The 24765-nt window shown below is 39.5% G+C and overlaps 1 protein-coding gene across 1 annotated transcript in view; it reads right to left on the reverse strand.

The window, feature by feature from the left end:
• DGKB (diacylglycerol kinase beta) overlaps positions 1-24765 on the reverse strand; it is a 396795-nt gene that overhangs the window by 76291 nt on the left and 295739 nt on the right. The window contains exon 24 of the mRNA XM_075827771.1: positions 13042-13237. Coding sequence (XP_075683886.1) covers positions 13042-13237 — 196 coding nt within the window. The remainder of the gene's footprint in view (positions 1-13041; positions 13238-24765) is intronic.

The following is a 24765-nucleotide window of genomic DNA, read 5'->3' on the forward strand; positions in this document are numbered from 1 at the left end:
AGATAGATAGATAGATTGATAGTGTAACATCTATGGCCGTGGACCGTCGTCCTGACTTACCCCTGATGGCTGCGGCCATGGACTAGTGAGTGCCGGGCGGCAACTCCTTCCTGGGAGACACCTGCACTCACTTCCGCATCGTGGTACTGGCTCCCGCAGGGTGCACGCACGTGCTCGGCCCTAAAGGGCCAGTACACACACATGCAGAATATCTGCAAATTAGCCCAGAATGCCTCTGGACTATAAAAAGGGCTCTGCCCTTCCATTCATTGCCTGAGCGTTGTTGTGTTATCCTAGTCTGTCTTTGCAAATAGTCCCTTAGTGTTTCCCAGTTCCAAGTGTTCCATTCCTGCCTTCAGTACCCCGTATCTCGTGTTACGTGCCCCTGTGCCTTAAAGTGTTGGAGTCGTGGTGTGCCATCTGCTGCATCTGCTGTGTTGCACCCCGCCTGGTGCCTGCCTACTGCCGGAACCTCATCTCAGTCTGAAACCAACGCTACTGTCTACATTGCCTCAGGTACCCTTTCCAGAACTATAGACAGATAGATAGATAGATAGATAGATAGATAGATAGATAGATAGATAGATAGATAGATAGATAGATAGATAGATAGATAGATAGATAGATAGATATGAGATAGATAGATAGATATGGCTAAATTGCAAGTTTACATTTTATGGAACATGCCCCCATAATGCGATGCACACGAATACAATGAGCAGTCACATATAAATACTGCATAAGGGACGAATTTTATGGTGCAAAATTTGGGACCTCAATGCATTTTTGTAGCGGGCACATTCAAATATAGGAAATATGCTAATTATGGGAAGGGTCATAATATGACAACTATTTAAATCATATTTGTAGCCCAGAACAGAGGTTGTCACAGTACCTCCTCCCCCGGCACCTCTGTCCTCTCCCATTCTGACCCGGCATAGGATCACCCCCCCCCCCCCCGCCATCCTCATCTGATCAGTGGTGGAGGTCATGGTCCTTCTTTACTGCTGTTCCTCCCTCAGTTGCCTTAGAGAGATGAAATCAGAACACTTTCCACTGATTTCATCTTCTAGGAAAGTTCAACAACTGCAGTCGACTTACCAAAAAAGAAAAAGTGAACTAAAAAGTCGTTGTTTTGAATATGATACCAACATTATACCTGTTCAAATCCATCATCTGAAAAGAGGAAAGGAAAATAAGTTTCTTCTAGATGATTACCGGTAATTGGCCGCAGTAAAGAGATTGTAACGCTCACATTTCAGCCTCTAACCACAATTTACAAACGCAGGGCACGAGAGTCTCAAAACAGCACAACTGTACAACATGACTAATTTATCAAGTGCTAAAAGCAGCCAAGCCAAGGATCCCAGGCAGACAATGGAAGTCGTCGGCGAGAAAGAGACTCTTGACATTTAAAGGAACACCGCTTCAGTCAAGTAATCAACACAATTATGGAGTGCGGATACATAAGTACAGCTGTACACATCGACAGACAAATGCATTTAAATATATTGTATTATTTACATCCTGCAACGCACCGGCCACGATGTACTACAGCGAAAAGTCAAGAAGTACGGGCAAGAGCCAAGAAAAGAAATGGGAAACTCTTAGCTACAAGACGTGACCTGCGAGGCACAAGAAAATCAGAATTCCATTGCCAGGAGAAAACACAATTCTAAGTGTCCTCTTCTCATATCATGGGGGGTAAAATATTCAGTTATTCTCATTAAAATTGAATAGGTAGTTACTCAAAGATAAGAAATTTAGATTAACGAAGGAAAAGTCCATTGCAATTATTAATAAGAGAATTCTTGGTTAGTGAATCATTTTTAGTTTGGTTGTAACCTGGCAACAGGCACAGCAGAAAGTGGGTGACTACTCCTGAGTGTCCTACTGCTGAGTTTCCAGAGGTGTCACTCAGGGATGATGGGGCATATTGATGATGCTCCACCAACGATTCCACAACCGTGATTACTATAGGGAAGACGTCTTCGGATACTAGGAACTGAAGTGGGGAATAGATGCTAGGGATATGTCTACCTCAAGATTTTCTATAATTTCATGTTTTATGTTATTCTGATTGGTATACTTGATACATAAATTGGGTCCATGTAGAATGAGGGCCCATCTCGGCTATATGATCCTTCTCCATAGGTGGTATGATTGTGTATAGGGTCTACCTTCTACCCATGGAACCAAAAAGTTAGCAAAGTAGGAAGAGGGATGGTGGCCCAAGGTTCATGCTGTCCTCAGCTGAAAAGATGAAAAAGGAGCGAACAAGTGATAGGGATTGTATCCGGGTGGAGTGCAGTGGTATGGAGTAGAGGTGTTGGTCATTTTTGTTATTGAGCCTTTCTTACATGTCTTTGTATTGTTCTTTTAATTGTAGCATCTTAATCATGGTCCACCACCCGGGCCCTGCTTCAATTACAGCATTTCGCAAGGGAGCTGCATTTCTTCCAGTTCTAGAAAGCTTTTCGTTAACGGTTGACTACGGAGAAATGCCTTAATCCACCCAATTCAATGACATGTCCAATTCACCAATTTGATAGTCAATTGAAACAAATCGAAAATATAGCAAATCAGTTTTGTCCAATTTATATCAAGGTCAGCGCGGATTGGAAACAAAATTTGAAACGGACTAGTGTTAATTTATACATATCGAGTGGCTAATCTCTAATGATATCACACACATGAATAGGTATTAGGCCTCTTCCACAGTTCGGGACATCCACTCAACTGTATGCCCTATATCATCTAAAGGAGAATCGGATCTTAACACTAGGGAACAGTTCTAAAATAAATGGGAATTTATTCACCCACCAGTGCGACGTTTGAGTCCAATCGGACCTTTCTCAAGACTTGAGAAAGGTCAAATTGGACTGAAACGTTGCACTGGTGGGTGAATAAATTCCCATTTATTTTGGAAGTGCTGCCTCGTCTCTATTTTTTCTGTGGATATGTGTTGTGGGACTTTGGATTGTGTCCCTCTGAGGCCTGCACCCACTACTTCACATATATCTCCAGGGCTGTGACAACTAAATTTTTTCTAACACTACGGAACAATCCCTAAGGAAATGTTACTGTAGCATACTTACCTGTCTGCGTTCCAATGCCGTCACTTCATCCTTCAAGCCGTTGAGACTTCCGGGGGGCCTGGCAAGGACGCTGGGCAGCGCATGTGCAGGGCGCATAGCCACCTTGCTAGCCAAATGAGGCGGTATTTAAAGTCTCTGTGCACTGGACTTAGCGCCAATTATAGGTATTTGATATACCAGTGTAGTTTGTGCTTATGTTTGATCTTAAAATTGACTGTTGTGACACGGCTATCCTGACTATTCTTTGAGATTCTCCACTGTACCGCATTCTGATTCTGCGTTACCACCGTCACCTGACTACTCTCTCATACCGCATAACCGCTTCCGCCTGATCTTTGTTACCTAACCCTCAGCTTGTTTGACTACGGTCACGTTTACTTCTCAGTACCTCATACCCGATCCTGCCTGACCTCTGTTGTTGACCACTGGCCTGCTTGACTACACATCAGCACCTCATCTCTCTCCATGCTACCCGCCCTGAATGTTTCTAGGGATTTTACATGTTGTCGTTGTCTATAGAGACTACACCGCTAAATATTCCCATTGTGTCTGGTTTCACTTCTGAGAGACATTATCCAGGGAACCAATCACTTTACCAGCTAGAGGCATCCAAATCCTGGAGACCGCATAGTGGAGGGAAAGGGGGGTGCAATAGGTAAATTGTGCCATCTGGTTCTTTCTTTCCATGAGTATTGCAGGAAGTAAATCCTTACAAATTACAAAATGTGTTTCTTTTTCCTTGTGGTGAGATCCAATCCTCCATTTGGATCTCACAAACCGGATTTACAAGGGGCCTTAAAGCTACTATTGAGTGCCTGATCGCTTGGGACCACAGGTTCCTCATGCACAACTTTTGACTACTCATATATGGAACACATCCCAGCAGGGCCCCATAATGAGCTCAAGAGAAAGTTCTTCCAAGTGTATAGAAAATGAAAACCTCTGTTATATCTTGAAAGAAACTCAAAATGTATTTTCAAAAATTTACTTTTTATATATAATGCCTTCAAGATATATCCTAGGAATGAATTTTCCACCATTGATACTAATGTCACCTGTGATTGGTAGACTCGTAGCAAGAGGGTGTGCAAAGAAAGAATTCACAACCGATCCCTGGTACTTAAGGAGGCCCAAAGACGTTTCTGCCACATAAGAAGACACCAGAGAAGGTGTGGGGCCCTGTTACAGATTTCCCATTGGGGTCCAGGAGCTTCAAGTTACGCCTCTCTGTATTTTTCTACTTTCCATTGTTCATCTACTTTTCTCCTTGTATAAATGTTTATTAATCCCATAGCCTGACTTAGAGAAAAGCTGTTTCTTGGATCAAGCACCCAAGGGACTTGGGGTTATGAATGGGCCAAGAAGTAAGGTGAGGAGAACCTACCAAATGTGAGAAGAACCTACCAAATGTGCTACCTGAAATGTGATTTCCATGCTAGGATCAGCCTTCGACACTGGTTTTGGTGTAAATTCTACAGTACAAGTCTATATACATATAATTAATAAGTTATTTTAAAGTCGATACGGAAAAAATATGATTTCAAACTGTGATAGCGGCTCTGGAAGTCAAAGCTGTCAGCCTTAGTTATGCCCTCTACTACAGTATGTCTAATGACACACACTGCTTTTGTCTTCAATCCAGATGTCATCTATTGATGGGAACATTTGATCTGCAGGTGCATTAGTGTCTTTATTTGCCAAAACAAATTCTGCACAGAACATAAGATTTGAGGGGGTAATGCTATTTTAGTCTTTTAAGGGAACCATCTCAATTGTTGTCACAAAGGTGACAACAGCGTTTAACTCAATGACAATATTTCAAAACTAGAACAATTTTTCCTCGAACAGTCAAGGTAGGAGATGTTTTTATTTTCTGAAGATATCAAAAAGTATTTCTCCAGACACAATTACAGTCTCGACATTTATGTAACAAATGATTGGACCCCTTTTATTTGACTTTTTTTGCACATTATATCATGTAACGTGAAAGAAAAGCTTTAAATGTCTCCTAAATTAAGCATAATTTCCAAAATGTCTGGGCAATTGCACTTGTGGTAAGGCTAAGAACATTCAAATCTTCCTTCACTCATGCAGGCCTACAAGAAGATGACTTGTCTGATATCATATTCCATTATATATCCACATGTCAACAAAAAAATCTATTCTAGGGTCATCTCTGGGCAACACTCAAAGATTAAACTATTCCTTTTCTTCATCTTTTCATCCATTTTATACTTATATATCCATTCAGAGCTTGATGGTCGATCAAGAGAATTGAGCGAATTTCCTGAAATTAGTTTTGGGTCCGGTTCTAACGAATCGGCCATCAAATTTGACTTTGTCAAAATCGAATAGTCGCAAATCGAAAGTGCCCCGATTGCCCTGAAATGTCATGCAGAAGAAGATTTGTGAATGATATGCTGAAGATTGGTGATATACTAATTAATATAAGAATTGTATAGCTGCAACAGCACTCACTCACAGCAATGGCTGCCTGTCTAACTAACACACTAACACTGACTGACTCATATCGCTCTCTAAAATCTATCTCTGTATCAAATTATTGTAAATCTAACTATCTATTTTCTTCCCAACGCACTCACCGAGACTAATCCAAAATCTATCTGTAGTCTGTGTTTTTCTATCTTTCACTCTCTGTCAGACGTCCTCTCTCTCCGATCTGTATCCCTACAAAGCAGCAATATTTCCTGGTTGGGCTGTTTATAGTTACAATGAATTATATGACTTTCATCCACTGAGTCATCAGTGACTTACATCTATACCCCTCACAATTGGCTGTGCTAGAGGGAGGGCTGCCTGCAAGGCATTATGGGAAAGCATGCTGGGCTGCCACCCGAGGTCATGTGATCCTTCTTCTCTGTCTTTTTGTCTTTTTCTAATCTGTAAAATGACAGCCTGGATCCCTTAAGCCACAATTAGTTTGCCACTTTATAGACTGGGGTGTGTATTAAGGAATCTCCCCATTCTACAGCCTTGACCCACACAAGGAGGAATAGATTTTCCCAGCTGGATTTCTATGCCGATGTCCCTAGAATAGTCACTGATTGGCAGCAAATGCACTGAATTAACTGTAGCAAATTTATGAAAAGGAGCCCATAGTTGTCAGCAGGGAAGCGATCAGGATGCAACAAGCCAGAAGTTGGGATGGAGACTTAGTTGTAGGATGGGTCAAAATCAAGAGTAGCAAGACAGAAACAGAATCCAGTAACAAGGTCAAGGTTAGGGTCAGAGTCAAGGTAAAAAATAATGAGCCACACTACGGCTTAATGCACACGACCATGATTTTTGTCCATGTGCTATCTGCAATTTTGCAGATGGCACACAAACCTTTTCAATTATATGGCCCCATGCACATAACTGTGATGTTCACGGATCCATGTAGGGGCCGCGAGTCCGAGCCGCAAAAACTCAGGACATGTCATTTTATTCAGAGGGTTGGGACCAGTTTCAGTCTGTCTTTTTTTTTTTTGAGGACCCGTGAATACTGATTACACACGGATGCACTACGGAAGGTTTTTTGCTCCATGGTTTTGTGGACTGAAAAATCACCACGGTCAGGTGCAGAAGGCCTTAGGTCACCAGGACCAATGTTATTAGGAAACGCCATTTGCCATTGCAACCTACGGCCAGAACAAGGAAGGCCGTGGGCAGAATCAGCAGGGCTGTGGCTGACTGCAGATGGCATTGATGGAGCGAGGAGAGGGGAGTTAGGTTGCCTCGCAATCTTATACAACCGACCGATGGAGCCGCGGCCGCCAGTAGGGACCCATTACTGGAATGGGGAGAAGCAATTAAGGGAAAAGGTAAGTAATAATCACATATATTATAGCTGGAATTATGTAGACTCAAGATCTATAGGGCTGCATGAAGACCCATACACAACACAAACTAATGTTGATAAAAATAAATAAATTAACAATAAGAATAGAAAAACCTTCTATTAAAATGGGTGGTTGGGACACTAGACTAAAATAGAAATGTTTGGCAAAGTCTCATATTGCTCCGTCTTTCCAAAAGGCAATCAAACGTTACTTTTTACTATCATCTTACCGCATAGAATAGGATCACCAGTAATCAGCTCTTTCTTTCATAAAACAATGAAGAGATAATTCCCTGTTGACCCTTGGACCTCAGTGAAGAACACAAATACCCTGATTTACGATTAAAAATAAAAAAATTAGATATAAATAAGAAAAACAGTATGTATTTATAAGGGTTAATAAAAAAAAATCTACAAAAAGAAACATTAGAATGGGTTTGATGGATAATTTTGGAATAAATCAAATGGAAGAGTCTGGAAAACCATTGAAATGTGTGCATTGGTATAACGGGAAACCGGCCACAGTGTATACCTTTGCGACTGCAGGTGCTCTCTACTTGTCCCACTCCTCGGGATCGTTGCCTGTCCTGACCTGTGTCTGTCTTATCATGTTTCATTTAGGCCTTAAGGGGGTTTTACGCTGGGCGATTATCGTGCAGAAGAGCGTTCGTATAACGCTCGTTGCTGATAATTGCCCCGTTAAAACAGGGCAGCGATCAGCAGATGAACGAGCAAATGCTCGATCATCTGCTGATCGCATCGTTTTAAAAAGTAAAATATTATCGTTGTCGGCAGCACATCTTGGTGTGTAAACAGGGAGACGCGCTGCCGACATGATAATAATGTATGGGGACGAGCGATTGGAGTAATGACAGCTCGTCCCCATCCATAGCTCCTTGTGACAGGAGCAAACGAGCGCCGATCAACGATGTCGCGTTGATTGGCGCTCGCTGCACCGGCCCTTAATTCACATGAACGTGTGTCAAATCGGTCATTGTTCACGGCTGATTTGCATCCATGCGGGGCCGGTTTTCACAGATCCCTCATAGATTTGAGTCTTCTAAGGGATCTGTGAAAATGGGCAAAAACAGGACATGTCCTATTTTTTAACGGGCCGTTCACATGGTCCATTAAAAAAAAAATGGCCGTGTGAATAGCCCCATAGAAATACATAGATTTTTATGCAGCCGTGTGACGGCCAGCACACGTCCATTTTCACTGTTTCGTGTGAATAAGGACTATCTCTGAAATTCGAGGTCAGGACTGGCCTCGAATTTGCATGACCACAATTTATCGACTGTTACTTCGCCTCAGAAATAACATCTGCAAGCAGTTGCTATTGAGCATTACTCCGGAAATTTCCTGCGCAAAGTCCATACTTCCATGAGGGTAATTTTAACCCATTAGGGACGCGGGTCATTTTGGCTGTCAGAGTGCAGATCATTTATCCGTTTTTGCCTCACTGTGTACCGAGAGCCATAACTTTTTTTATTTTTAGGGCTAAGTAGCTATTTGATGCCTTATGTTTGCTGGTTGAGTCATATTTTTTTAAACATAATTTTTGGGTAAATATATGGTGGCGTTTCATTTATGAGATTCCTTTTTGTATAGAGGAATGCACAAAAAAATCAATTACGCAATTGTCTTTTTTTTTCACCTGTGGTGTTCACCATTAAAACTATTAGACGGCAAAACTTTATTGTATGGGTCAAGTTGAGTGTGGGGGCCTTTATTAGGCCCAGGGGAGTTATGATTTCCTAGTCAGTCCTAGCGACAGGGACAGGACAAAGGGAACCCCCTTTCTTCATTTGCACAGTGATCGGCACTGATTGTGGTGCTTCAGAAATGAATATGAGCTTTCTCCAATCTTGAAGGTTCCTGCAGGCGTGTGGCCACACTCGTGAATTATGTGCATGTACAGAATTCTGCGGGAACTACAGTATGCAGGAAGTGGTTAGGATGAAGATTAGGGTGGAGATTGCAAAATCCCTCTGACTCCGCCCCCCCCCGGTTTAGTCCTAGTCAAATCTAATAGTGCTCTACGCCCCTGTCCTGAGCCCTGACCGTGACAATGTGATATTTTTTATTGAGGGGTTAAACTGTAAACATTAATAGAAGTATGGGATTAGACAATTTAATTTGGGGTTTAATACCCGACGTTAGATTAAGAGATCCCTCCACCCCCAAATATGCTTCTGGTATGCCCCCATCATGTCACAATATTAGCAAAAATGGGAATTCCTTTTTTACAAGAAGAATTTGTCCTCATCACTGGAAATATTACGCCTGATTGAAATGTGACCGGACGATTGGATTGTTTTCTTACCATAGACATAACGATTATGCAGGGGCGTAGCTAGTGGGGGCAGGCGAGGCATGTGCCCCAGGCGCAACTTAGAGGGGGGCGCCAGCGCCACCTCCTTCTGCACTATAATTGTACCTGTGTCTATAGGACGTTCCGTGCCCGGCTATTCAGCGCTTTTGCATCAGTGAATCTTCCGTCGATGAAAGGCGCTGAGTGACAGGGAAAGTCATCCTGCCCAGCCAATCAGCGCCTTTCATAGAAGCTGCGTTCAAGCCCCAGGAGACCTGCGCAGAAGAGAGCAGGTCTCCATGGCTGCCGGACGGCGTGGGAGCGGGATTAAGGTGAGTTTGAATTTTTCTTTTTTTTAATTGTAATAAAAGTCTGTGGCTGTATCTACGGGGGGGGGGGGACTTTGTCTACACTGGGGGGCCTTTATCTATGGGGGGACTTTGTCTACACGGGGGTGTGCTTTATCTACGGAGGGGGGACTTTGTCTACACGGGCGGGACTTCATCTGCGGGGGGGGGGGGGGCTTTGTCTACACGGGGGGGCTTTATCTACACGCGGGGGGCTTTATCTACGGGGGGTGTCTCTACAGGGGGGGCTATATACTGGGGTGGGCTATCTATGGAGCACCATATACAGGGGTGGGCTATAGCTCCAAGGGGGGCTATATAGTATATAGCCCCACTGTAGATATAGCCCACCCCTGTATATAGTGCTCCATAGATCGCCCACCCCTGTATATAGCCCCTCTGTAGATATAGCCCACCCCTGTAGCTATAGCCCACCCCTGTATATAGCCCACCCTTGTAGATATAGCCCACCCCTGTAGATATAGCCCACCCCTGTATATAGCCCACCCATGTAGATATAGCCCACCCCTGTAGATATAGCCCACCCCTGTAGATATAGACCCCCTGTAGATATAGCCCACCCCTGTAGATATAGTCCCCCTGTAGATATAGCCCACCCCTGTATATAGTGCCCCATAGATCGCCCACCCCTGTATATAGCCCCCTGTAGATATAGCCCACCCCTGTATATAGCCCCGCTGTAGATATAGCCCACCCCTGTATATAGTCCCCCTGTAGATATAGCCCACCCCTGTATATAGTGCCCCATAGATCGCCCACCCCTGTATATAGCCCCCTGTAGATATAGCCCACCCCTGTATATAGCCCCCCTGTAGATATAGCCCACCCCTATATATAGCCCCCCCTGTACATATAGTCCACCCCTGTATATAGTGCTCCACAGATAGCCCACCCCTGTAGATATAGCCCACCCCTGTAGATATAGCCCACCCCTGTAGATATAGTCCCCCTGTAGATATAGGCCACCCCTGTATATAGTGCTCCATAGATCGCCCACCCCTGTATATAGCCCCCCTGTAGATATAGCCCACCCCTGTATATAGCCCCCCTGTAGATATAGCCCACCCCTATATATAGCCCCCCTGTACATATAGTCCACCCCTGTATATAGTGCTCCACAGATAGCCCACCCCTGTATATAGTATATACAGGGGTGGGCTATCTGTGGAGCACTATATACAGGGGTGGACTATCTAGTGGAGCACTATATACAGGGGTGGGCTATATGGGGGCACTATCTACAGGGGTCACGGTGTGTGTGGGACACGGTGTATGGTGCTATTATAATTAGAGGTGCAGTGTATGGTGCTATTATATTTAGGGGCGTAGTGTGTGGTATAATGAGAACTTTATCTTTATTTATAGGTGCAGAAATGTTGGAAAAGTGAGAAGCTGAAGACATGTGAGCGGCAAACTGCAGAAATGGTCTGTCCCCAGGAGAAGTCGTCATAGAGGTCTGGATCGGATTGAGAAAAATAACTAGAATCTGAGACGTCACCGGTGAGTCACTTAATGTAAATGTTTATTCTGCCTCTAATCAGTAATGTAGTCACTGTGTGATCTGCAGCGAGATGATGGGTGGTATGATTATGATATGATTTATTTTTTGTGAAACAGCATCTCCCAGCATATCCTTACCATTGTTCGGGCTATGCTGGGAGCTGTAGTTTTACGCCGTACAAACCTATACGGCAGGGGTCGCACTAAATTGAGCTGTATTTGTGCTGGTGCTGTATATATGTACCGAGCTTGGTTCTGGTGTTGTGTATAGAACCATATTGCTTGTAAAATGTACAAATGTTTTTATGCTCGCGTTACATAAAAAGAAATGTGGAAAAGAAATGACACGTCGATTGGTAGAGAAAACAAACACGGCGAGGGGGAAGGAGAGGTGGGGGGGGGGCGCCAAACTGAATATTTGCCCCGGGTGCTGGAAAACCTAGCCACGCCTCTGGATTATGGGTGACCGCCATTACTGACTGATGATAATACTCGTTTTATTTGTGGCTGGGGATCGATCTACTGGTGGGATGGATCCTTATAAGAATTCCACAGAATATAGCACCGATGAGATGTTGATGAAGGTGGATAATAAGTAGCGTGAAGTAGGTAGACCTGAAATATTTCCTTACAGGGATTTTAGGAAATAATAATGATGGCCCATCAATGTGTGATTGGAGAGGGCCTTAAACTTAAAAAACCCTACTAAGCAGAAAGTACAGGGATGATGATGTGTCAGGTACTGCTAGAGTACCACATCTTCTGCTGATCATTGGGGGGTACTGGAGGTCAAGCCATTACCGGTCACACATTAATAGCCTATCCTATCAATGTTATTTTACGCAGAACCTCTTTTAGCTCAAGTATGAACCCACTTGGTCCCTTTTGATGAAGATACCTTCAGTCCCTCTCAATCTTCAATTTTTTTTAAGACTTTAAGTAACTATTGTGTCTCTGTGTAAATCTACCCAACTTTGTTATGTAGTTTGTAAGTAAATTTTGGGGAAAATGTACAAATAATTAAAATGCCGATTAAAAAACACCATCCTTTTTTTTACAACTGTAACTGTAGATCCTAATGGATATTAGTCATGTGCGTATATACAGTATTTAAACGAATTAAACATTTTACAGATCCATAGTACGCGATGATCATTTACGATCATACATTTTCATGGTGGCACCAATGTCTGATTGATGAGATGCTCGTGATTTTAAGGCTTTCAGTTTCATCATAGGGTAGGATGGGCAGGACATTATGATGCTATCAAGAACTTTGGGAAGGACCTATAGGGAACTTACCTTGTCCCATGCCCGGATCATCTTATAAGCCTGGCCACTGATGCCGATCATTAGATAAATTCCTACCCTGTATCTAGAGTTCCCTGTTGGTTCTAAACTACTTGCTGACTTTTTGGATTCTGACTTGGATTAACCTGGCCCTACTCTCTTGTGTCACCCCTTGGTAGAGTGTTTTGGGTTTCGGATCTTCTGCAGACCTGAGCTTGCCTGACCACAATTTCTGTCTCCAACTATGAACAACTGTTATCAACCTTGTCTAGAGGACTACAAGTTTTTATGTTGCCCCCAGCAATGCTCCATTGACTTTTCCCACCTCGGTCCAAACTACATTTATTTAGAGAACTTAACCTCAGAGAATCAAAGTCAAAGGATTAGCAAAGTATCAAGACCCAGACAAAGTTACGGGAGTCCTATAGTTGAATTTCGTAAGCTGATAGGGTTTTTTCTCCAGTTACCTCTAGGACGGAGAGCATCACAGGATGTATAGAACAGGTTAACAAGATCAACCGCTCGAGACTACTGTATGTCCCTGTCCAATTCAGTACATTAAAAGCTACTGTTTTGATGAAAGTATTAGAACATTGCACTTGTTAAAGTAATATGTAAGATGTACTGCACCTTGTACTGAAAATTTGAGCTCTTTTACATCAGTCACAGTGTTTCTCTTTTCCGGAGTCTTCTTTTCAATTTTTCGATTAATTCTTCTTTTTTTGGTCTCTCCCCAGAGATTTGAACCACCGTGCATGCTTGGGATGTTGAGAATAGCAATTCCTTCAAGAGAGATATTTCCGAGATCCATCTGAATGCCATCACACTGTAAGGAACATAAATGTAATATTAGAATTTCAGGAAATTTGTAAGAGGCTTCTTGTTGGAAAATGTATTTGTCTTTTTTTTTCTTTCCAGAAAAAAATACCCCCAAAGCAAAAATGCTCCCTTATTAAATCTGTTACCCTCTTGTTGAGCATGGCAATAGTAAGAACGCATCTACAGTGCCAACATTAACTTGTGCAACATGGGTTCCATAGTTACCTATATATATATATATATATATATATACCAAACTTACCATTTACAATTTACTCGAGCAGGAGGGGCGGAAATACCGTACACGCAACCGATGCAGTTACACGGGGGCCAGGTAGTTATAGGGGCCCACTCTCAACCTTAAAGAAGCTTCCTATTGTCTATTAGATGTACTAGATGTGATCTACACTTGTAGATTGTTAGAAAGACATAAGGAAGGGTACTATATGATGAGATTTTGGAGAGCAAGGGGCTTATATACTGTTGTTGCACAGAGGCTCTCTGTGTCTATGTCTTTGTCTACTTCCACAATGTCACTAAAATCACACACAAGATGGGAGACCAATAAGGCTCCTAGAATATTACCTACTAATAAATTAGGAAATTCTGCTGGTTTTCCAATCGTTTTACAAGGTATAACAGGTTAGGAGGCCTAGAAGGTCAATGACATACTCAGTTCACCCTCTTAAGTTGGGAGAAGTGTTAGGGTATGTTCACACAGCCTATTTTCAGCCGCTTTTCAGGCAGTAAATGCCCCGAAAAATGGCTGCAATTATGGGGGCTGAACGCCTCCAAACATCTGCCCATTGATTTCAATGGGAAAAACGGCATTTCGTTTCCACGGGGCGTTTTTTTTATGCGGCGTATGTAAAAAAGAAGAAGTGCATGTCACTACTTGAGCCGTTTTTCATTGTCTCAATTGAAAAACAGCTCTAAAAATGGCCGTAAAAAACCCATCAAAATCCGCGTAAAAAATGGCTGAAAATCAGAGGCTTTTTTCCCTTTAAAACTGCTCCTAATTTTACAGCCATTTTTTGTTAAGCGTGTGAACATACCCTCACTCGTGAATAGCATCTTAGTGGAGCCTTCAAGTTATCTTTTAAGGGGTTGTCCCCTTTGCACAATTACTTTTGTTAGAGGGGTCTACTGACAGTAAGGTGATCACGGGGTGTCCTGCTCCTGTGATCCCCAGCAATCAACTGTGATCTGTGGAGGATATAATTGCCCTGCAGTGCCACCACAGGGGAAATGAAGAATTACATGGTGCCCATTAAAGTGCTCCAGAGGGACTCTGTTAACTACTCACCACTCTGGCTAAACATGAGGATCCTGTACAAAGGACCCCCCTCAATTACCTCATGATTCCCTAATAGGGCTTTTGAAAGTCTGTTTTTAATCCAGACAACTCCTTTAATGACATGAAAAGTGGTCAAAGCGGCATTGTTTTACAGCAAGAGGAGCAACTGAACAATGCACTAAATTTAGAGGTCCTAATGGAGCCCATCAGAACCAATCTCAAGTGTTGTAGTGAAATAATAAAGGAAGTGAAGAAAATACATCGCTTCCAGTGCGGCGCGCTCATTACCACATTGGCCCTTTAAGTATATAGATACCAGCAAGCTTGATCTATAATGAATGGTCCTACACCTGAGCAGATACCAGGTTATATATAGACTCCTAATCACAGTAATCAAAGCTCCGGGAAGAATTCACGTAATTAGAAATGCATTTAAGGAAATGACCAACAAAACGTTCTGTTGAGCGAGGAAAGACAACTACTTCCTCCATCCTCCATCACATTAGTATTGTTGATAATAGTTGAAAGCGTGATCGGCACCAGGGCAGTAACATAAATAAAATATATAGATGATCAATGTCTGTTCTGCATGAAGCACTAAAGCCTTTCAGTTCCTTACTGTCCTGCGTTATAGCATGAAGCTCAGGAGGGAATAGGTAAATATACATATACCATAAATCAGACGTATGAAGGTTTGGAGTGGAAACGCCAAGTTCTCCAACCAGTGATTAACGTCAATGTCCTTCCTCTGTAAATATGAATCATCGGTAATAGATTGATGTGAACTGGCCCCAAAAATAGGGAAACGGTAAATGTAAACGTATTCTTACCCATAGGGGGAGTTTAGAAGTAGGAAACCAATCCCAATGGGCTCAATATTATAGGCAGGTCTAGATAGGGTAGTAGACGAGCTGGAAACCAGGGGAGTCTGGGAAAGGGCACACCATGACTCTGTCTTACTGAACACACGTAAGGCTGTAGGGGGCGGCAGTCTCATCCTCTCATTTCTACAATGGTCATAGAAATCAGTCCTGGAACAGGAAGTTACATGTGAGAAGCCTATTATTGGCTGCTCCTATACGACTTCCTGTCCCCGGTGGGAGCATCATAGGAGCATAAGGCACACAGTGGTATGGCACTTTAACTGGCACTATTATGTGGGCATTATATGGGCACTGTAGAAGAGATTATTCTGCCTGTCATTGACACTATTATGTGGACACTTTGACTAAGGCTATTATGTGGGGACTTGGACACTTTGAGTAGTACTATTAACTCAGCACTAAGGTTTGCAGTAGGGATGGTACTATTAACCCTTTAGTGAACAGCCTATTTTCGGCCCTAATGACCAAGCAATGTTTCCCGTTTTTTTTGTCGTCGGATTCAAAGAGCTATAAGTTGTTTTATTTTTCCGTCGACACAGCTGTATGAGGACTTGTTTTTTGTGGGACAAGTTTTCTTTTTTAATTGGACCATTTTGGAGTACATATCATTTATTGATTCACTTTTAATAACTTTTAATTGTGAGGGAATGGAAAAAAAAAAACCCAGATATTTCACCATGCTATTTTGCGTCTTAAATTACGCCATTTACACGTGGTATAAATAACACAATAACTTTATTCTATGGGTCTTTCCAATTACAGCGTTACCAAATTATATATTTTTTCATTTTATTACTTTTGCACAATAAAAACACTTTAAAAAAAAAAAAGTATTTGGTTTTTTTTTGTTGCCATATTCCATAACTTTTTATTTTTCGGTTGACTGAGCTGTATGAGGGGTTATTTTTTGCGGTATGACTTGTAGTTTTCATTGGTACCATTTTAGAATACATATGACTTTTTGATCGCTTTCTATCGCTTTTTTTCCTTTTTATATATTACAGCGTCCACCATGGGGGCTAAATAACGTGGTAGTTCTATAGGTCGGGTCGTTACGGAGATGTTAATAACAATTATATGTAGCTTTTTTGATTTTTTTGTTTTTCCATAATGAAGCAGTTTGTAGGGAGAAAAAGTGGGTTTTTCATATTTTTTACTTGGGATTTATTATAAATCTTATGAAACCACTATGGTACATTACTATGTGATCATTATGTACTGCAGTATATTATGCCTTTGGCAGGGACTAATAGGCATTCACTAAAAAGCCTTTCATTCCACCACAACATAGCGACGTTTCGACCCAAGGATGGGTCTTTCTCAAGGCGCAATTTCAAGAATGTATGCTGAAGCTTTTCGAGACATTATCCCTTCCCTTTAAAACCACTTAGATGCTGTGGTCGCTAGTTGACCTCAGCATCTTAGGGGTTAAACGGGTGGTATTTATGCTAATTTCGATCCCGCCCGCTAGAGCAGGTGCCCGGCTGTCTTTAGACAGTCCGACACCTGCTCTAGCCGGCATCGAACACCCGTGCCGGGCTTATGTCACAGCGTCATTGGTTCTGCAGTTGACACTTATGTGGGGACTATGACTAATACAGTAATATAGACACTATGGATGATACTCTTACTTGGGCACTATGATAGTACTATTATATCAACACTAAGGTTTGCACTATGGATGGTACTATAGGTTCTGTACTTGACACTAGTACTTTGGGAACTGTGACCAATACTGTTATATAGACACTATGGATGCTACTGTTACTTGGGCACTATGCTAGTGCTTTCATATCAGAACTAAGGTTTGCATTATGGATGGTACAGTTATATAGGCTCTGTACATGACACTATTGAACAATTTTTTTTTAGTACTATTATTTGCACATTATGACTGGCCATTTTAAATGGCCATTAAGACATGTGCGGTGATAGTTTATGGTAAGGGACCGGTACTGTCATAAGGGAATGTGGCTGTACTTGTTATATCACCACTAGGCACTGTTATATCATCACTGATAAGAATGATATTATCTTGGAATTTTTTAAAGAAAAACTTATTTTATGGGCACATACAGAGTGAGTTGTTTTATATGGATACTGTTCGATCTGATAATACTATATGGATAGTGATATGTGGTTGAAACATTGGTATTGGAGTATGGCTTAAAACTTTCTGCATAGATATTTGGTTGGCCCAATAAACACTATTATATGGCTGTCATTACTTTATGGGACTCAGCATGGGACAGAATAGTCTGGAGTAAGTGACAACCACTTTTCTGAGCCACAAACATAATCAAAGTAGTTGTCATTTCCCTTCCCCAACTCCTCTTGTCGACTCACACAATGTGCATTAGGGGGCGACAATGAGCAAATGAACAAAACTCCTCCCAGGTAAAGAGAATATGAAACCATTACTGAGGCATGATGGGAGTGACATGCAGAATAAAATAGGGATTTAGCAAAACCAGTTTTACACAATGTCTGTATCATATAACATGGGAATAATTACATTTTATTTACTTAAGGTGCCCATACACTATAGATAGTCGGCAGAATGAGAAGTTTCTTCTACCCAATTCCACCTTTAACATATATACTCGGCCAAACATGCATGTTTCTTTCAATGGTAAGAGGGTATAAGACGTTGCCCGATCCCCCTGGCAGGGGCTCCCCTCCCACGTGAACCACTAGAAGTTCGGCCAACTTTAATCACATGTGTATGGGCGCCTTAACACTTCATGTTTTACTTTTAAAAAAGTTTCAGAGGTAAAAATATCAATGGATAGACTTTGGCGTTAGATAGAAGACGGTCTAAGATGTTAGACACTGTACTTGTTATTTTCCAAGCCAAACTTCAAAACTCCCTATAAACATGCGTGAAATCTGCCGAGTGCATCTAAATATTAACGACCTCTGTAAAACCTTAATGAAGGTCTTATTCTCAGAAGCAAATTACATCTATATAAATATGTTCAGCGCTGACTTCACACCTCAGTGCTCATTTACTCCCCATGTTTATACAGTAGCTGAGACTCGGGTGACTTACAGGGCACTCAGCTCCTAAGAGGACAACTGTACATTCAGGATCTCTCTACATTAATGGGCGAGCTTCCAGTGACCCTTCAGCTCTTCATCACATATAAGTCTTTCCTTTACTGTAGAAGTTTAAAACATGAAGCTTGATTTTAAAGATGTCTTCCAAGAGGCCACCAAAGATCACAGTAGTCATTGGTGTAGCATTACTTACCGATGATAATCTCGTCTTACTACCATATTCTGTGCCCTCAGGTCTCCAAAATTCACTGCAATACTCCCCGTCCACGTATGACCTCTATAACTGGTTCTCCTAAGATACTCCATGAATAGAAGGACTCAAGAGCTGGCACAACTAGGCCTTGTGCACCGGGCAGAGCCTAAATGGGGCACCATGTATCTACAGGCACTCCATGGGCACTCCAGGTGCAAATATATGGTTCCTCCATATGGCTCCGTATTAAGGAGTCCTCCTTGAAAGCAATTTTATGAATACCACTGTAATACGATATCGGATGGAACATGCCACAATTTTTTTTTGGATGGATTCAGACGGAATTTGACTGAAAAAAACTCAGTCTGAAATCGGAGACAAACTGTATGGAGGTAGAGTAAGGACCCATAAACTTCTGTCAGCACCGTAATACAGCTCAGTTAAACCTAAAGGTTTTATAGAGTTACCATACGATAACAAGTGTGAATCATTACTGTGATACCTACAAAGGATTTAGAAGAGTAGGACAGAGGATGCGGGATGTGTACTGAAAATCCGTATAACAAAAAAAAAACACTTATGAGAATTTAGGGTTTGTGGATAAGCCCTACCCATATTAATCGACAAACAACCGATATCATCATTATTGGTTGCCACCTAGTGCAATATCTGTGTAGGTGGCCAAAAAAACTCAGAAATACCACAACTCACAGACATGTTTCCCTCTCTTACCCCCCACAAAGCATTTAAAATCGAACAAAGTATATAAGCAAAAAAAACACACATGCTACTTTAGGGGCGTATGTTACAAACTTAATGTAGTGCCCAAGTCCTATGTAAACTAACAGCACTACTGTCAAGAAAAACACCTTCTTATATTCAGACAAGAGATACCAGGACTGGTAAATATTTGTATGACACGGATCCCAAAAATACGGTAGTAATGCATTCTAATGAAGTAGTCACAAGGTTTTTTTTAATAACTTCCATAAATCAAAAAGTTGCCGCATGCTGCCATATTTCTGACTGTATTCTCTTTAGAATTATTATTTTTTATGCTTTTACAAAGAATACAGTACAATAAACGTCACCCAACCCAGAACATAAGGGATGCTATATGTTCCTGTATTACGTGTCATATTCTGAGCTGAGACATTTTTGTCTACTAGGCAGTGCCATAAAGTATTGTCCTAATTTTTTTTTCTTTTAAATTGGGGGCAGTATTATAGTAGTTATATTCTTGTATATAGGGGCAGTATTATAGTAGTTATATTCTTGTATATAGGGGCAGTATTATAGTAGTTATATTCTTGTATATAGGGGGCAGTATTATAGTAGTTATATTCTTGTATATAGGGGCAGTATTATAGTAGTTATATTCTTGTATATTGGAGCAGTATTATAGTAGTTATATTCTTGTATATAGGGGGCAGTATTATAGTAGTTATATTCTTGTATATAGGGGGCAGTATTATAGTAGTTATATTCTTGTATATAGGGGGCAGTATTATAGTAGTTATATTCTTGTATATAGGGGGCAGTATTATAGTAGTTATATCCTTGTATATAGGGGGCAGTATTATAGTAGTTATATTCTTGTATATAGGAGGCAGTATTATAGTAGTTATATTCTTGTATATAGGGGATAGTATTATAATAGTTATATTCTTCTATATAGGAGCAGTATTATAGTAGTTATATTCTTGTATATAGGAGGCAGTATTATAGTAGTTATATTCTTGTATATAGGGGGCAGTATTATAGTAGTTATATTCTTGTATATAGGGGGCAGTATTATAGTAGTTATATTCTTGTATATAGGGGCAGTATTATAGTAGTTATATTCTTGTATATAGGGGCAGTATTATAGTAGTTATATTCTTGTATATAGGAGCAGTATTATAGTAGTTATATTCTTGTATATAGGGGCAGTATTATAGTAGTTATATTCTTGTATATAGGGGCAGTATTATAGTAGTTATATTCTTGTATATAGGGGCAGTATTATAGTAGTTATATTCTTGTATATAGGGGCAGTATTATAGCAGTTATATTCTTGTATATAGGGGGCAGTATTATAGTAGTTATATTCTTGTATATAGGGGCAGTATTATAGTAGTTATATTCTTGTATATAGGAGCAGTATTATAGTAGTTATATTATTGTATATAGGGGCAGTATTATAGTCGTTATATTCTTGTATATAGGAGGCAGTATTATAGTAGTTATATTCTTGTATATAGGGGCAGTATTATAGTAGTTGTATTCTTGTATATAGGGGCAGTATTATAGTAGTTATATTCTTGTATATAGGGGCAGTATTATAGTAGTTATATTCTTGTATATAGGGGCAGTATTATAGTAGTTATATTCTTGTATATAGGGGCAGTATTATAGTAGTTATATTCTTGTATATAGGGGGCAGTATTATAGTAGTTATATTCTTGTATATAGGGGCAGTATTATAGTAGTTATATTCTTGTATATAGGAGCAGTATTATAGTAGTTATATTATTGTATATAGGGGCAGTATTATAGTCGTTATATTCTTGTATATAGGAGGCAGTATTATAGCAGTTATATTCTTGTATATAGGAGGCAGTATTATAGTAGTTATATTCTTGTATATAGGGGCAGTATTATAGTAGTTATATTCTTGTATATAGGAGCAGTATTATAGTAGTTATATTCTTGTATATAGGGGGCAGTATTATAGTAGTTATATTCTTGTATATAGGGGCAGTATTATAGTAGTTATATTCTTGTATATAGGGGCAGTATTATAGTAATTATATTCTTGTATATAGGAGCAGTATTATAGTAGTTATATTCTTGTATATAGGGGCATTATAGTAGATATATTCTTGTATATAGGGGCAGTATTATAGTAGTTATATTCTTGTATATAGGAGCAGTATTATAGTAGTTATATTCTTGTATATAGGGGGCAGTATTATAGTAGTTATATTCTTGTATATAGGGGCAGTATTATAGTAGCTATATTCTTGTATATAGGGGCAGTATTATAGTAGTTATATTCTTGTATATAGGAGCAGTATTATAGTAGTTATATTCTTGTATATAGGAGCAGTATTATAGTAGTTATATTCTTTTATATAGGAGCAGTATTATAGTAGTTATATTCTTGTATATATAGGAGCAATATTATAGTAGTTATATTCTTGTACATAGGGGGCAGTATCATAGTAGTTATATTCTAGTATATAGGAGGCAGTATTATAGTAGTTATATTCTTGTACATAGGGGGCAGTGTCATAGTAGTTACATTCTTGTACATAGGAGCAGTATTATAGTAGTTATATTCTTGTATATAGGGGCAGTATTATAGTAGTTATATTCTTGTATATAGGGGCAGTATTATAGTAGTTATATTCTTGTATATAGAGAGCAGTGTTATAGTAGTCATATTCTTGTATATAGGGCCAGTATTATAGTAGTTATATTCTTGTATATAGGGGGCAGTATTATAGTAGTTATATTCTTGCACATAGGGGCAGTATTATAGTAGTTATATTCTTGCACATAGGAGCAGTATTATAGTACTTATATTCTTGAATATAGGGGGCAGTATTATAGTAGTTATATTATTGTATATAGGGGCAGTATTATAGTCGTTATATTCTTGTATATAGGAGGCAGTATTATAGCAGTTATATTCTTGTATATAGGAGGCAGTATTATATTAGTTATATTCTTGTATATAGGGGCAGTATTATAGTAGTTATATTCTTGTATATAGGGGCAGTATTATAGTAATTATATTCTTGTATATAGGAGCAGTATTATAGTAGTTATATTCTTGTATATAGGGGCAGTATTATAGTAGATATATTCTTGTATATAGGGGCAGTATTATAGCAGTTATATTCTTGTATATAGGAGCAGTATTATAGTAGTTATATTCTTGTATATAGGAGCAGTATTATAGTAGTTATATTCTTGTATATAGGGGCAGTATTATAGTAGTTATATTCTTGTATATAGGGGCAGTATTATAGTAGTTATATTCTTGTATATAGGAGCAGTATTATAGTAGTTATATTCTTGTATATAGGAGCAGTATTATAGTAGTTATATTCTTGTATATAGGAGCAGTATTATAGTAGTTATATTCTTGTATATATAGGAGCAATATTATAGTAGTTATATTCTTGTACATAGGGGGCAGTATCATAGTAGTTATATTCTTGTATATAGGAGGCAGTATTATAGTAGTTATATTCTTGTATATAGGAGGCAGTATTATAGTAGTTATATTCTAGTATATAGGAGGCAGTATTATAGTAGTTATATTCTTGTACATAGGGGGCAGTATTATAGTAGTTATATTCTTGTATATAGGAGCAGTATTATAGTAGTTATATTCTTGTATATAGGGGCAGTATAATAGTAGTTATATTCTTGTATATAGGGGCAGTATTATAGTAGTTATATTATTGTATATAGGGGGCAGTGTTATTGTAGTTATATTCTTGTATATAGGGGCAATATTATAGTAGTTATATTCTTGTATATAGGAGCAGTATTATAGTAGTTATATTCCTGTATATAGGGGGCAGTATCATAGTAGTTATATTCTTGTATATAGGAGGCAGTATTATAGTAGTTATATTCTTGTATATAGGGGGCAGTATTATAGTAGTTATATTCTTGTATATAGGGAGCAGTATTATAGTAGTTATATTCTTGTATATAGGGCCAGTATTATAGTAGTTATATTCTTGTATATAGGGGGCAGTATTATAGTAGTTATATTCTTGTATATAGGGGGCAGTATTCTAGTAGTTATATTCTTGTATATAGGAGCAGCATTATAGTAGTTATATTCTTGTATATAGGGGCAGTATTATAGTAGTTATATTCTTGTATATAGGGGGCAGTATTATAGTAGTTATATTCTTGTATATAGGGAGCAGTATTATAGTAGTTATATTCTTGTATATAGGGCCAGTATTATAGTACTTATATTCTTGTATATAGGGGGCAGTATTATAGTAGTTATATTCTTGCACATAGGGGCAGTATTATAGTAGTTATAGTCTTGCACATAGGAGCAGTATTATAGTACTTATATTCTTGAATATATGAGCAGTATTATAGCAGGTAAATTCTTGTACATACTGTAGGGGTAGTATTATGGTAGTTATAATTAGCAGGGGATGACTATTAGCCCAGTAGAAAGCTTCTCTCTGAGAATATGACATTTCTGCTCCATTTTGAATTGTGACATTAAATTTTTTCAAAAAAGACTTTACACTGTAGTTTAGGGATCATTGTTGTAACATCTTTGTTATCATTACTTGCATTGTCAAAGCGGGGACCCTCACTGTAGATTTTGTTCCGTGGACAATTGTCTATGTAAGTCTACCCTGCGACATTTACCAAAATGGCTAATAAGAGCAAAACATCACAATAAATCCATAATGTAAGGTTCATTGTCCGTTCCTGGTCCTGCAGTAAAGCAACCTGAGTATTAAACCCCTAATTGTTAAACTAGTGTTTAATTTTGTTTAACTTATTGCATAAAAAAATAGTTTGATTGTTTGATAAAAATTCTTCTCATGCCTTCGCCGACTTCTATATATTTCAGATAAAAAGATATTAATTTCATAATTAAAAGTAATCTTGTGTAAATACCCTGCAGGCCTCAATGAATCAAACACATACTGTGTGTCAGACTTCCCACTGTCTTCAAGTGGAATGTACTGGATAGATAATTAGATAGTACACATTTTCCAGGCTTATTTGCATGCATATTATATTTTTTGCACACTGACAAGCAGCAGTAACAACAAAAGTCAGATTACCACAGGGAATTCCCACAAAGAAGTCTTCATTCCTTATAATTTACAGCCTAAATTAAAATAATTTGATCTTTGACAAGGATGAAATGTCAGACAGCATGGGGTCTCCTACAAGCCACAGCCTGTGGATTCTGAAATCTGCCTAATTTATGTCAGTCACATCATAATACATATTTAAGTATTACACAAAAAAGACAATAAATATGCAATCTGGCACCTTTGGTATTTTCCTGCTGTTAATTTATAAAGGTCTGAAGTCCCCAAACCAACTAGAAT

Source organism: Rhinoderma darwinii, chromosome 5, assembly GCF_050947455.1.
Source record: "Rhinoderma darwinii isolate aRhiDar2 chromosome 5, aRhiDar2.hap1, whole genome shotgun sequence".
In the NCBI taxonomy this organism is placed as follows: Eukaryota; Metazoa; Chordata; class Amphibia; order Anura; family Rhinodermatidae; genus Rhinoderma; species Rhinoderma darwinii.